This window comes from Xenopus laevis, chromosome 9_10L (genome assembly GCF_017654675.1).
Source record: "Xenopus laevis strain J_2021 chromosome 9_10L, Xenopus_laevis_v10.1, whole genome shotgun sequence".
NCBI classification, from domain to species: Eukaryota; Metazoa; Chordata; class Amphibia; order Anura; family Pipidae; genus Xenopus; species Xenopus laevis.
In genome coordinates, this window is record NC_054387.1 from 127,410,219 (window position 1) to 127,423,698 (window position 13,480).

At 33.6% G+C, this 13,480-nt stretch overlaps 1 protein-coding gene across 15 annotated transcripts in view; it reads left to right on the plus strand.

Annotated features, from left to right (window-relative positions):
* LOC108705602 overlaps positions 1 to 13,480 on the plus strand; it is a 411,717-nt gene that overhangs the window by 340,094 nt on the left and 58,143 nt on the right. For 11 of the 15 annotated variants that reach the window (XM_041576725.1, XM_041576726.1, XM_041576730.1 and 8 more), the window contains exons 15-22: positions 2,590 to 2,652; positions 4,147 to 4,221; positions 4,808 to 4,882; positions 5,246 to 5,317; positions 5,472 to 5,537; positions 6,819 to 6,875; positions 8,032 to 8,094; positions 9,954 to 10,025. In XM_041576725.1, the coding sequence (XP_041432659.1) occupies positions 2,590 to 2,652; positions 4,147 to 4,221; positions 4,808 to 4,882; positions 5,246 to 5,317; positions 5,472 to 5,537; positions 6,819 to 6,875; positions 8,032 to 8,094; positions 9,954 to 10,025 (543 nt within the window). Of the gene's footprint in view, positions 1 to 883; positions 929 to 1,774; positions 1,832 to 2,589; positions 2,653 to 4,146; positions 4,222 to 4,807; positions 4,883 to 5,245; positions 5,318 to 5,471; positions 5,538 to 6,818; positions 6,876 to 8,031; positions 8,095 to 9,953; positions 10,026 to 13,480 lie in introns of all 15 variants that reach the window. The other 4 variants (XM_041576737.1, XM_041576736.1, XM_041576738.1 and 1 more) reach the window with 3 other exon arrangements.

Sequence of the window (13,480 nt, forward strand, 5' to 3'; positions counted from 1 at the left end):
CGGTGTGTTTTAGGTGGGTTTGTGGATGAATAGAGAAAGCCATGTTATGGTGAATACAAATGATTTCATGAACATGACAAAGACCAGGTTTAGGGCCTTTATTTTTCTGAGTATTTAAATAAAAAAGTCTGACCAAACTAGAATCCACAATTGGACCTTATTAATTATTTAAAAAAGCATGGTTTAATCAGATCGGGGACAAACTTGAGTCTCTAAGTTGGGGTTTTTCCTGAAAGACCAAAAAAGCCCAGGTTCTATTGCAAAATATAATATCTGCATAAAGGTCCTCTATGTAGGACAGACACATCAACTTACACCATTACATTTTTGCACATAAATTAAGTCCCATGCGTTCTCTGTGTCCTTCATGCTGAATGTTATGAGTTTGGTGGATAGGACAGTGTCCTGGGAATGCATCATGTTTATACATTGTTTTGTTATTCTTGCACTAAACTAGGCAAACGGTGACACCGAAAGTACTTTCATTTTCTAAAATTCTGGTTCTGGTATTGTGGCATAAAACAGCTAATTTTATTCTCAGTTCACCCCCCCATAGAATAAGCTTCATCATAACGGTAAACTTGACATACAGGATTCATGTGAGACACGAGAACTTGTTTACATGGAAGTAGCGATGGGCAAATCTGTCCCTCTTCACAAAAATTTGTGAAACTGCGAAAAAATTTGAAAAATGCATTGAAGCCAATGGGCATCAAAATAATTTTGATGTGAGTGACAATTTTTACACGAACGACAAGGTTCAAATCATTTATATTTTGTAATTAAAGTTAATTTTGCTTGACTAATGTTATAAAATAGGATTTTTAATAATTTATTTGGGTGACGGGTCCTCTTTAAATTACATAATTGTTTGTTCCCATAGATCCCTCAAATCTTGGCACAATGGAAGTAAAGGAAGAAATCACAGGTAATTTACAAGGTCAGTTACTTAGGGGCTGATTTATAAAGCCTTGTTAAATGTTACCATGTGGTAATGATAGTTATCTCTCAGTAAAACATTACTAAAGGTTTGACAAATGTGTTTTCTTCTGAGCTAGAAATGTTTCTTACATTGTGAAACATAATTATCCAAATTCCTTTTCTCTGCATGCACTACGCATTGGAGAACAAGACTAGAGTAATCAGATGATAAAGCTCAGTGTTGCTACAAAGCATCACCGAGAACTACTGTTTTTATAGATTAGAATATAAGGACAGTATTACAACTGTGCTTTCTTCTCCTACTAGAATATAATGCAATGATAGTTTGTATATATTTGTATTTATGATTTCATTGCCCCCTTGTTTTTAAAAGCACCAGCTCTTAGTGCTTGGTAAATTCCCAGTCAGAAATTGCAGTGATAACAAATGCAATCCAAGGGTGTTATTTATTAAAGTCTGAATGCTAAAAACTTGAAAAATGTTAGGGTTTTTTATTATAAAATCTATATTTTAAGTGGGAAAAAACCGAAAATTTTCTGGATTTAGTATACCCTGAGTATGGAAAAACATCCGTATCTGAAAATCTGGCATCTTAGACCATTCATGGTTGTATATAAGTCAATGTGAATGACATAGAAAAGAAAAGGGGTAAGGCATGATCATAATAGATAGACAGAATGCGTGACAATTTTTACACGAACGACAAGGTTCAAATCATTTATATTTTGTAATTAAAGTTAATTTTGCTTGACTAATGTTATAAAATAGGATTTTTAATAATTTATTTGGGTGACGGGTCCTCTTTAAATTACATAATTGTTTGTTCCCATAGATCCCTCAAATCTTGGCACAATGGAAGTAAAGGAAGAAATCACAGGTAATTTACAAGGTCAGTTACTTAGGGGCTGATTTATAAAGCCTTGTTAAATGTTACCATGTGGTAATGATAGTTATCTCTCAGTAAAACATTACTAAAGGTTTGACAAATGTGTTTTCTTCTGAGCTAGAAATGTTTCTTACATTGTGAAACATAATTATCCAAATTCCTTTTCTCTGCATGCACTACGCATTGGAGAACAAGACTAGAGTAATCAGATGATAAAGCTCAGTGTTGCTACAAAGCATCACCGAGAACTACTGTTTTTATAGATTAGAATATAAGGACAGTATTACAACTGTGCTTTCTTCTCCTACTAGAATATAATGCAATGATAGTTTGTATATATTTGTATTTATGATTTCATTGCCCCCTTGTTTTTAAAAGCACCAGCTCTTAGTGCTTGGTAAATTCCCAGTCAGAAATTGCAGTGATAACAAATGCAATCCAAGGGTGTTATTTATTAAAGTCTGAATGCTAAAAACTTGAAAAATGTTAGGGTTTTTTATTATAAAATCTATATTTTAAGTGGGAAAAAACCGAAAATTTTCTGGATTTAGTATACCCTGAGTATGGAAAAACATCCGTATCTGAAAATCTGGCATCTTAGACCATTCATGGTTGTATATAAGTCAATGTGAATGACATAGAAAAGAAAAGGGGTAAGGCATGATCATAATAGATAGACAGAATGCGTTATTTTGAAGAGAGGATGATGCTAATGAAATTGTAATGCTTTCATTTGGTTATTTTTCCTAAATTTCATTCAGATAATGCTATCAATAAGCATGAAGAGGATGATGAGAAAGAACAAAATACAGAAACTACCAAAGGTGAGATATAACATTTTCTAAAGAGGTTTGAATCATGTTTCAAAATATATGCATCCTGTAATTTATAATTCCATACCTGTATAACTTCTTTTAATGCACCCACTCCCCCACCCGAACCCTAACTTGTCAGTCAAGTTAAGAAGTGGAAGAGGAGATGCAGGGCACAACAAGGTCCTGTCCTTACCTCATTCCATGTGACAGTTGTGAAGTACAGGGTTGGCCTGTGCCCCAGGACGGTCTAAACCTCACCCTGAATTTTCAATCCAGCACAAGGTGCAAAGTGTGTCTGGGACACATGTGATTGTCAAATGAGTACTAAGGGACATGTCATTTTTCCCCTTAATTCTCTAGCATTGGCACTGAAAGGAAAGTAAATAACCCCTACAGTAGATTTTATATTTGCTCAAACACATGAATGCATTCATTCTAATGTGATTATAAATTCAGAGAACTGATTTATTCTATAATAATATTCTAAAGCATTAGTCCTAAGCATTTCCTATGTTATTTTTCTTAAAATACAAAAGATCCATAAATATCATGTAACATTTAGATTTAAGGAAATTAACTTTCTATTAATGACTTTAGGAGAGGCTTCAATGATTTATTGAGCAAACATAATATCCAAGGCTATTGTTATCTTACAAGCTACAGTTAGGGGGTAACTTATCAAAATAGTGAAAACTACACCGAAAAAACTAAAAAAAATAGTGAAAAAATCAGATTGTACGATTTTTTTTTTTATTTTATGCCCAAAAACCACCAAATATTCGAATTATTGCAGGAGACCCAGTGAAAAAAACTTCTAAATTCGACCATCTAATAGGCTAGACCTACATTCGAAGTCAAAGGATTTTTAAGATCGTACTTCGGATTGAACAATTTAATTGTACGATCGTACCAATTTATAAAAAAACTCCTTCGACTTCTCTAAATTTAGCCAAATACTGGCTATAGGTTCTAGGAGGTCTCCATAGGCTAACATAGCAATTTGGCAGGTTTAAGGTGGCGAAGTGTCTAAGTCAAAGTTTTTTAAAAAGACAGTACTTCGATTGTCAAATGGTCGAATAGTCAAAGCATTTTCACTTCGAATCAAAGTCGAAATCTAATTTGGCCTATTCGCTGGTCGAAGTACCCAAAAATTACTTCGAAATTCGACTTTTTTGAATTCAAAAATTCACTTTTAATTCACTTCGAGCCTTAGTAAATGTGCCCCCAAGTAAATGGAAAAGAAAAAACATATAAACTTTAAAAACTTAATTATTATATTTATTGGTATAGGGCATATAAATTCAATTTTGAATATTAAAGTTACTAAGGTAATATTTTTTAAGGGTTTATTCTACAGATATTCTACAAAATATTTAATTTTTTTCCTTTTTTCCCAATTGAACTTGACAGAAACTGCTATTTCAAAAAGTATACTATACAGCTTATCTTGTATGTAGCTTGGAGAGGACACAAGTATTTTTATATTATTCATATTTCTCTCAGATCATTCAGAAAATAATACAATGACAATGAGTGAAAAAGATGATGGAAAAGAAGAACACACAGAAACTTTAGAAGGTGAATTCTTAATTCTAATGTATTAGTATGCAATTACACACATACTTACAAATAGTAGTTAGGTGGAAAAAGGACAATGATCCATCAAGTTCTACCTTTCTAAATAAATTCCATATATTTATACATGCATAGACAGACTTATCTACATGCTTACTATATAAACAAAACAGGGATTGTTTGTCCATATATTGTAATATATTTAAGATGGCCAACTATGTCAAAGTCATCCCATGGCCAGTCCTATGCTCAACTTTCACTGTTTCATTAAGAATTGTACTCCATCGTTATGCATTTTACACTGGGACCAAGTTTTACCTGCAACTTACTTGCCGCTGTTAAAACTCCCAAACTTGGTTGCCCTTTTGTTGGCCACCACTTCATTCACCTGCCTATAGCTGGAAAGGGTGGGAGCTAGCTGGCCACTGCTCCTGTATAAACTATAACAAACAAGGGAAAGACCAGGGACTGGCAAAAAAAAAATGCTCATGTAGATATTGTGCATGGACTTCTAGGAAAGAAGGTGTAGGTCACATAAAGGGTTTATAATTTCAATATGTAAATGCTTCATTTGCTATTTTTTTCATAGAAATGGTATATGATGTTGCCTTAAATGAGAATGTAACTAAAAAGAAAAAAGAAGAAAACACAGAACCTTCCAAAGGTAAATGTTTAATTCAGTATTGCCACAATGATAAATGTGCATGTAGCTAGATCTTACAATTTGGGTGCACTGCTTTTCTTAATGTTTAGTGCATTATTAGGGGATCTCACAGGGGACTCCTGAGCACCAAATAATTATTACTGTATTATGATGTGCACCTCTAACTAATTAATTTTGAATGAAGTAGCTGAAAGGAAAGAAGAAAACCAGAACCTTCCAAAGATAAATGTTTCCTTCAGTATCACCAAATTGAGAAATGTGCATGTAGAAATTGTGCATGAACTTCTAAGAAAGAAATTGAGGGCCTTTTAATAGGGTTTATGAATTAAATATGTAAGTGCTTTTTTTTGCATTTTTTCATAGTAACAGTAGATGATGTTGCAATGAATGAGAATGGAGCTGAATGGAAAGAAGAAAACCCAGAAGTTTCCAAAGGTAAATGTTTACAGTTTAATTCAGTATTACCATAATGAGAAATGTGCATGGAAATATCGTGCATGGATTTATAGGAAAGGCATTGTAGGCCATATAAATATGGTTTATGAATTCAATATGTAAGTGCTTTATTTTGCAATTTATTTTTTCATAGAAATAGTAGATGCAATGAATGAGAAAGGAGCTGGAAGGAAAGAAGAAAATACAGAACCTTCCAAAAGTAAACGTTTAAATCAGTATCACCAACATAAAAATGTGCATCTAGATATTGTGCATGGACTTCTTGTAAATTTCCTTAGTGGATATGGGAAATTAAATATATTTTACTTTATAATAATTTTCTAAAGATTACTTGGTTAATGGAAAAAAGAAACAAACTGAAACTAAAATGTAAATATAAAATATATGTATAATGTAATACAAGATACAAAGTTTGCTACAGGTCTAGTAACCCATAGTAAGATAATTGATTTTCAAACTTAAGGGAACAGTTTGCCTCTCTCTATAACCCATAATGCAGTTTATGACTTCTATTATCATATACAATAGCTTATCTATTTGGATGATCAAAACATGAATTCAATAATTCCAATGTAATTCTATGAAAAAAAGAAACATTGATTTATTCTATAATTAATGATAACACATGATATGTCAAAACAGTACCCTACACAAATATAGGGAGAAAAAGTGACCTCCTTGCAGATAGTGTCCTGGATGACATTGAACCCAAAATCCTAGCCCACCCACTGTGTCACTGTTCTGTTCACTTAATCAGTGTACCCCCCATAGATTACTCACCCCCTACTACAATAGAAGAAAATAACATTGGCAAAAAGGAAGAAATACCAAATAATTTGCAAGGTGAGTAATCTGATGTTATATCCTAATGGATAACAAAATATATCTTATGAGCTTATGTAGCATCTGAAAGGCAGCTGACCAACCACCCAAATGTCCTTCATGCTGAATGTTATGAGTTTGGTGGATAGGAAATACAGTGTCCTGGGAATGCATAATGTTTATAAATTGTTTTGTTATTCTTGCACTAAACTAGGCAAACAGTGACTTTCATTTTCTAAAATTCTGGTTCTTCTGGACAATTGTGGCAAAAAACAGCTCATTTTATTCTCAGTTCACCCCACCATAGAATAAGCTTCACCATAACTGTAAACTTGACATACAGGATTCATGTGAGACACGAGAACTTGTTTACACTGAAGTAGCGATGGGCAAATCTGTCCCTTTTCACTATGTCGAAAAAATTTGCGAAACTGCGAAGAAATTTGAAAAATGCATTGAAGCCAATGGGCATCAAAATAATTTTGACATGCAACAATTTTGACGTGAGCGACAATTTTTACACGCACAACAAGATTCAAATCATTTATATTTTGTAATTAAAGTTCATTTTGCTTGACTAATGTTATAAAATAGGATTTTGAATAATTTTTTTGGGTGACGAGTACTCTTTAAATTACATAATTGATTGCTCCCATAGATCCCTCAAATTTTGGCACAATGGAAGTAAAGGAAGAAATCACAGGTAATTTACAAGGTCAGTTACTTAGGGGCTGATTTATAAAGCCTTGTTAAATTTTACCTTGTGGTAATGATAGTTATCTCTTAGTAAAACATTACTAAAGGTTTGACATATAAATGTGTTTTCTTCTGAGCTAGAAATGTTTCTTACATTGTGAAAAATAATTATCCAAATTCCTTTTCTCTGCATGCACTACGCATTGGAGAACAAGACTAGAGTAATCAGATGATAAAGCTCAGTGTTGCTGCAAAGCATCACTGAGAACTACTGTTTTTATAGATCAGAATATAAGGACAGTATTACAACTGTGCTTTCTTCTCCTACTAGAATATAATAACTTGTTTTATAATGCAATGGTAGTTTTTATATATTTGTATTTATGATTTCATTGCCCCCTTGTTTGTAAAAGCACCAGCTCTTTGTGCTTGGGAAATGCCCAGTCAGTAATTGCAGTGATAACAAATGCAATCCAAGGGTGTTATTTATTAAAGTCTGAATGCTAAACACTTGAAAAAATTGAGTTTTTTTTAATTATAAAATCTATATCTTAGGTGGGAAACAAACTAGAATTTTTCTGGATTTAGTATACCCTGAGGATGGAAAACATCAGTATCCGAAAATCTGGCATCTTAGACGATTCGTGGTTGTATATAAATCAATGGGAAAAGTCCAAAAGATATCCTGATCTACACAGGGTTTTGTGAAATCATCTGAGGATTTTGTGGTTTTCAGGCAAAAATCCCAAAAAATCTAGGTTTTTGGGCAGAAAATCTGAAAAAATTAGTACAATTCACATTTTTCACAAATTTTTTTTTAGGACATTTTCTGGAAAATGTAATGATAAATTAGGGGAAATAACCCATTCGGTCAGAGTAGATTTCAGAAAATAATGAGAGATTTTGATAAATAACTGCCTAAAATTTGTTGTCTTACGTCTGTTTGAATGAAGATAGTCTCATTGTATATGATCAAGGGTAGACTCAATAGTAACTTTAATGATCCTATAGTTTAATATTTTGTAATACAGCCAATAGAATATTAAATGTCATAGAAAGGAGAAGGGGTAAGGCATGATCATAATAGATAGACAGAATGCGTTATTTTGAAGAGTGGATGATGCCAATGAAATTGTAATGCTTTCATTTGGTTATTTTTCCTAAAATTCATTCAGATAATGCTATCAATAAGCATGAAGAGGATGATGAGAAAGAACAAAAAACAGAAACTACCAAAGGTGAGATATAACATTTTCTAAAGAGGTTTGAATCATGTTTCAAAATATTTGCATTCTGTAATTTATAATTCCATACCTGTATAACTTCTTTTAATGCACCCACTCCCCCACCCGAACCCTAACTTGTCAGTCACGTTAAGAAGTGGAAGAGGAGATGCAGGGCACAACAAGGTCCTGTCCTTACCTCATTCCATGTGGCAGTTGTGAAGTACAGGGTTGGCCTGTGTCCCAGGATGGTCTAAACCTCACCCTGAATTTTCAATCCAGCACAAGGTGCAAAGTTGCGCAGTCTCTGGGACACACGTGATTGTTAAATGAGTACTAAGGGACATGTCATTTTTCCTCTTAATGCTCTAGCATTGGCACTGCAAGGAAAGTAAATAACTCCTACAGTAGATTTTATATCTGCTCAAACACATGAATGCATTCATTTTCAATGATTATAAATTCAAAGAACTGATTTATTCTATAATAATATTCTAAAGCATTAGTCCTAAGCATTTCCTATGTTATTTTTCTTAAAATACAAAAGATCCATAAATATTATGTAACATGTTTAGATTTAAGGAAATTAACTTTCTATTAATAACTTTAGGAGAGACTTCAATGATTTATTGAGCAAACATAATATCCAAGGCTATTGTTATCTTACAAGCTACAGTTAGGGGGTAACTTATCAAAATAGTGAAAACTACACCGACCAAATCCACACGTGTGCGGGAAAAAACTAAAAAAATTGTGAAAAAATCAGATTTTTTATTTTATACCCAAAAGCTACCAAATATTCGAATTATTGCAGGAAACCCAGTGCAGATCAGGATATCTTCAGGACTTCTCCCATTGTCTAATACAGTATTCAACCTCGGCAGGTCTGAGATGCCAGATTTTTGGATTCAAACTTTTTACAGGGGATAATAAATCCTGAAAAATGTGAAGTTGTTTTTTCATTAAATAGTACCATGTAGTCGGGTTTATTGATATTGATATTAAGGGGCAGATTCACTAAGGGTCGAATTTCGAAGTAAAAAATACTTCGAAATTCGACCCTCGAATTGAAATCCTTCGACTTCGAATATCGAAGTCGAAGGATTTAGCGCTAAACGTTCGTTCGATCGATCGAAGGATTTTTCGTTCGATCGAACGATTAAATTCGAAGGATTTTAATCCAACGATCGAAGGAAAATCCTTCGATCAAAAAAAGTTTAGCAAGCCTATGCGGACCTTCCCCATAGGCTAACATTGACTTCGGTACGTTTTATCTGCCGAAGTAGGGGGTCGAAGTTTTTTTTAAAGGGAAAGTACTTCGACTATCGAATGGTCGAATAGTCGAACGATTTTTAGTTTGAATCGTTCGAATCGAAGTCGAAGGTCGTAGTCGAAGGTCGAAGTAGCCCATTCGATGGTCGAAGTACCCAAAAAATACTTCGAAATTCGAAGTATTTTTCATTCGAATCCTTCACTCGAGCTTAGTGAATCGGCCCCTAAATGATTTAAGACAAAAATAGATATCCAAATTAAATCCTTACAAATGGGACTATTGTATGATAGGGATGGGCAAATTTTTTTGCCTTGTTTCGACACGGAAATGATGCCCATAGACTTGTATGGTGTTGTGCGTCAAAAAAATAAAATAAAAGACGCACAACAAAAACGATACTCAAAGTCGAAGGATTTAAATTCGATAGTCGAATATTGAGGGTTAATTAACCCTCAATATTCGACCAATAGTAAATGTGCCCCCTAAAGTTGGTTTCTCAGAAATAGCATTAATCATTAACAGCATTAAAAAGCCATCCAAAGTGGGTATATACTTGGTATGCAAATCCTACATTTTAATATTTAATTATCTGCTCCCAAAGATCTCTCACCTCCTAGTACAATGGATGAAAATGAAACTCAAGAAAAGAAAGAAATATCAAATATTTTGCAAGGTTGGTAATTTAAATCTTATTTTTGAGATTGTAAATTTCCATGTTCTTCTTTTTATGTAATGTACATAATGGTATATTAAGAGGTTATTTACTCAAATCCAGTTTTATCTCATTATTTTAATAAAAAAAACACAACCAAACCCAAACATTCATATGAAAAATTATATCATACCATTTTTTTGGGAATTTTCCCTGAATCATACGATTTTTTGGATTTTTGCCCAAAAAGCCAGAAATGATTATATTTTCAGGCTAAACCCAGCACAAGCCATAATAACTTACAATTAGGATAGAGACCTCTGTCATTGACTTATTTACAACCTCTGCAGATCTGAGATGGCGGATTTTCAGATTCAGACTTTTTGCTGCATCAGGCTTTTATAAATCTCGAAAAATTTGAGTTTGAGAAAACCTGAAAACCTTGAGTTTTGCCCCAAAAAACCCGACCAGATAAATTTGAGGTTTAGTAATTATCCCTATTAAAGTTAAGTGGGTAGAAAAGATGGTAATGCAGGAAAATAGGCATGCCTTTTTATATTCATAAATATATATGGTTGTTATTTCTTGACTAAATAAGACAAACTATGAAACGTTCATTTTCAACTTTCTGCTTCTTCAGGACAATCATGAGAGTCGTATAGGACCATTATTAGTTAAACTCCATGTAGAATGAATTCATTCTTGTATGTAAACATTAGACATAGGCAACAAATGAGGGAGGACAGCTTGTTTACACAGAGCTCATTATTGTAGTGGAAGCAACCTCCTCTGTATTAAACATCTGGGGCTAGTACAGAGATCCTCCCACCCCTCCTCAACCGCATCCCCCCCCCCCAGCTCTCCTTAGGGACAATGTAATAAAAGTGTTACTTAAAATGGCTTTTTGCAAATTTTTATCACATACTTTCTCTAAAACTACGCATGTCATGAAAAAATGTGAATACCTTTAAAATATATACAAATTTGAGTTTTTCAGACTATTGCTAGTGAAAAAATAACTTCTTAAAGACCAAAGTATTTAAAAAACAATTCAGTAGAATCAGGGCAGCTCCCATTGATTTTTAAAGGACCTCTACAAGTTTAAACTGGGGAAGTTTTATATAAGAGGGTTTTGTGGTTTTTATACTTAGTAATTCATTTTTAGAACTTTTAAAAATAGGAAAACCACACATTTTTAGAGATTCTGAAAAAATCTATTTGATAGTTAATGGGCCTCTTAGCTTTAAGCTAAAATTGATCAGGTTGGCTGGACACAACTAATAGATTTAAACTTTGGCAGCAATTCAATAAAAAGGGGCTTTAATTAAGCAAGGGACAAGGTAATGTTTCATGTTCAATGTTGATAAATGCAGGTTATGCACTTTGGCAAAAATAATATAAATGCAAGTTATACACTAAATGGCAGTGTGTTGGGAGTTTCCTTAAATGAGAAGGATCTAGGGGTCTTTGTAGATAACACGTTGTCTATTTCTGGGCAGTGTCATTCTGTGGCTACTAAAGCAAATAAAGTTCTGTCTTGCATAAAAAAGGGCATTAACTCAAGGGATGAAAACATAATTCTGCCTCTTTATAGGTCCCTGGTAAGGCCTCATCTGGAGTATGCAGTGCAGTTTTGGACTCCAGTCCTTAAGAGGGATATAAATGAGCTGGAGAGAGTGCAGAGACTAAGTGCAACTAAACTGGTTAGAGGGAGGGAAGAGTTAAATTATGAGGGTAGACTGTCGAGGTTGGGGTTGTTTTCTCTGGAAAAAAGGCGATTGCGAGGGGACATGATTACACTTTACAAGTACATTAGAGGACATTACAGACAAATAGCAGGGGACCTTTTTACCCATAAAGTGGATCACTGTACCAGAGGCCTCCCCTTTAGACTAGAAGAAAAGAACTTTCATTTGAAGCAACGTAGGTGGTTCATCACAGTCAGGACAGTGAGGTTGTGGAATGCACTGCCGGGTGATGTTGTGATGCTGATTCAGTTAATGACTATAAGAATGGCTTGGATGATTTTTTGGACAGACATAATATCAAAGGCTATTGTGATACTAAGCTCTATAGTTAGTATAGATATGGGTATATAGAATTTAATTAAAAGTAGGGAGGGGTGTGTGTATGGATTTTCATTTGGAGGGGTTGAACTTGATGGACTTTGTCTTTTTCAACCCAATTTAACTATGTAACTATGCCACACTTTTCTCTTTATGAAGTCCATTATTATCAACAAGGGCACCATTTAATAACATTCAAGCTTTCGTGCTCGAGCATTCAGCTAATAAGAACACACAAAGGTTATCTCCTATAGACTCCTTTTCAATCAAATCTAAAATGATTTCCTTTTAATAAAACAGTACATTGTACTTTATTGCAACTAAGATATAATTAATCCTCATTGGTGACAATCAAATCCTACTGGGTTTATTTAGGGGGCCTTTATCTGGTCAAGCTTTTTAAAGGGAAAACATGAACTTTTAATGGAAAAAAGTATAATTTTTAGAGATTTTATTGCACACCAAAGCTTCTAAAACTCTGAATCCAAAAATAATCCATTTCAAACCTGTCAAGGTCATGTAGAAGTCAAAGGCAGATGTCCCTAAAATTGTTTCATGACATTGTGATTTGCGTTTGATAATCCAAAAATCAGGGATTTCGTTTAACAGGTGTTACAGTAACAGGTGTTATTTGTGAGAGTTGCATGAATACTCCCTAGTAACACCTGTTTCTAGGAGTTACATGACACATTGGATAATCCTATCACAGTAACTACACAGAATCAACACCTCTGTAAATTTCAGATGTCACCTCACTGGAGAGTTGCAATGTGCCATTGTGATTGGATTAGTGGAAGAGTTTATATGCTGAGAATTTCCCAGTTGAACTGAAGAAGCTGCTCGGATGAGTAGTGAAACTTCTTCAATGATTGCTCCGCAAGTCTAGTTGTTTTCAATTAACCTATACTAGATATGGCATAGAAAAGGTTTTGTTACACATTAGAGGTGGAAATACATTGGATAGACTTATTAAACAAGAAGCTAAATAGATGTTCTTTCAAGAAACTAGACAACCTTCAGGAATGAATTTAGAATACAATGTATCCTGTTTTGTATAAAAAAAATTGAGAATTTGTCTAAAAATATTCCTAATACTTTAAACCTTGAATAACTCTGAAAATACTAAAACTGTCACCTTAACTGCAATACTATTTTTATACAATCATTTAACTATTAGAATTTCTCTATTTTGTAGAAATATGAATTTTAAGCTTTTAACGTTTGTACTTATTGTATAGCCTTATATTCCTGGACAACTCAATTATATATATATATACTGTATATATATAGTCAACTACAAGAGGTCCTCTGCACTCAACCCATTATCAATATATTTAAGACAGAGACATTTTGTGCATACTGCTACTAAAAAATGCCTTACCCTTTAAACAACACAGGGATTGTTTGTCC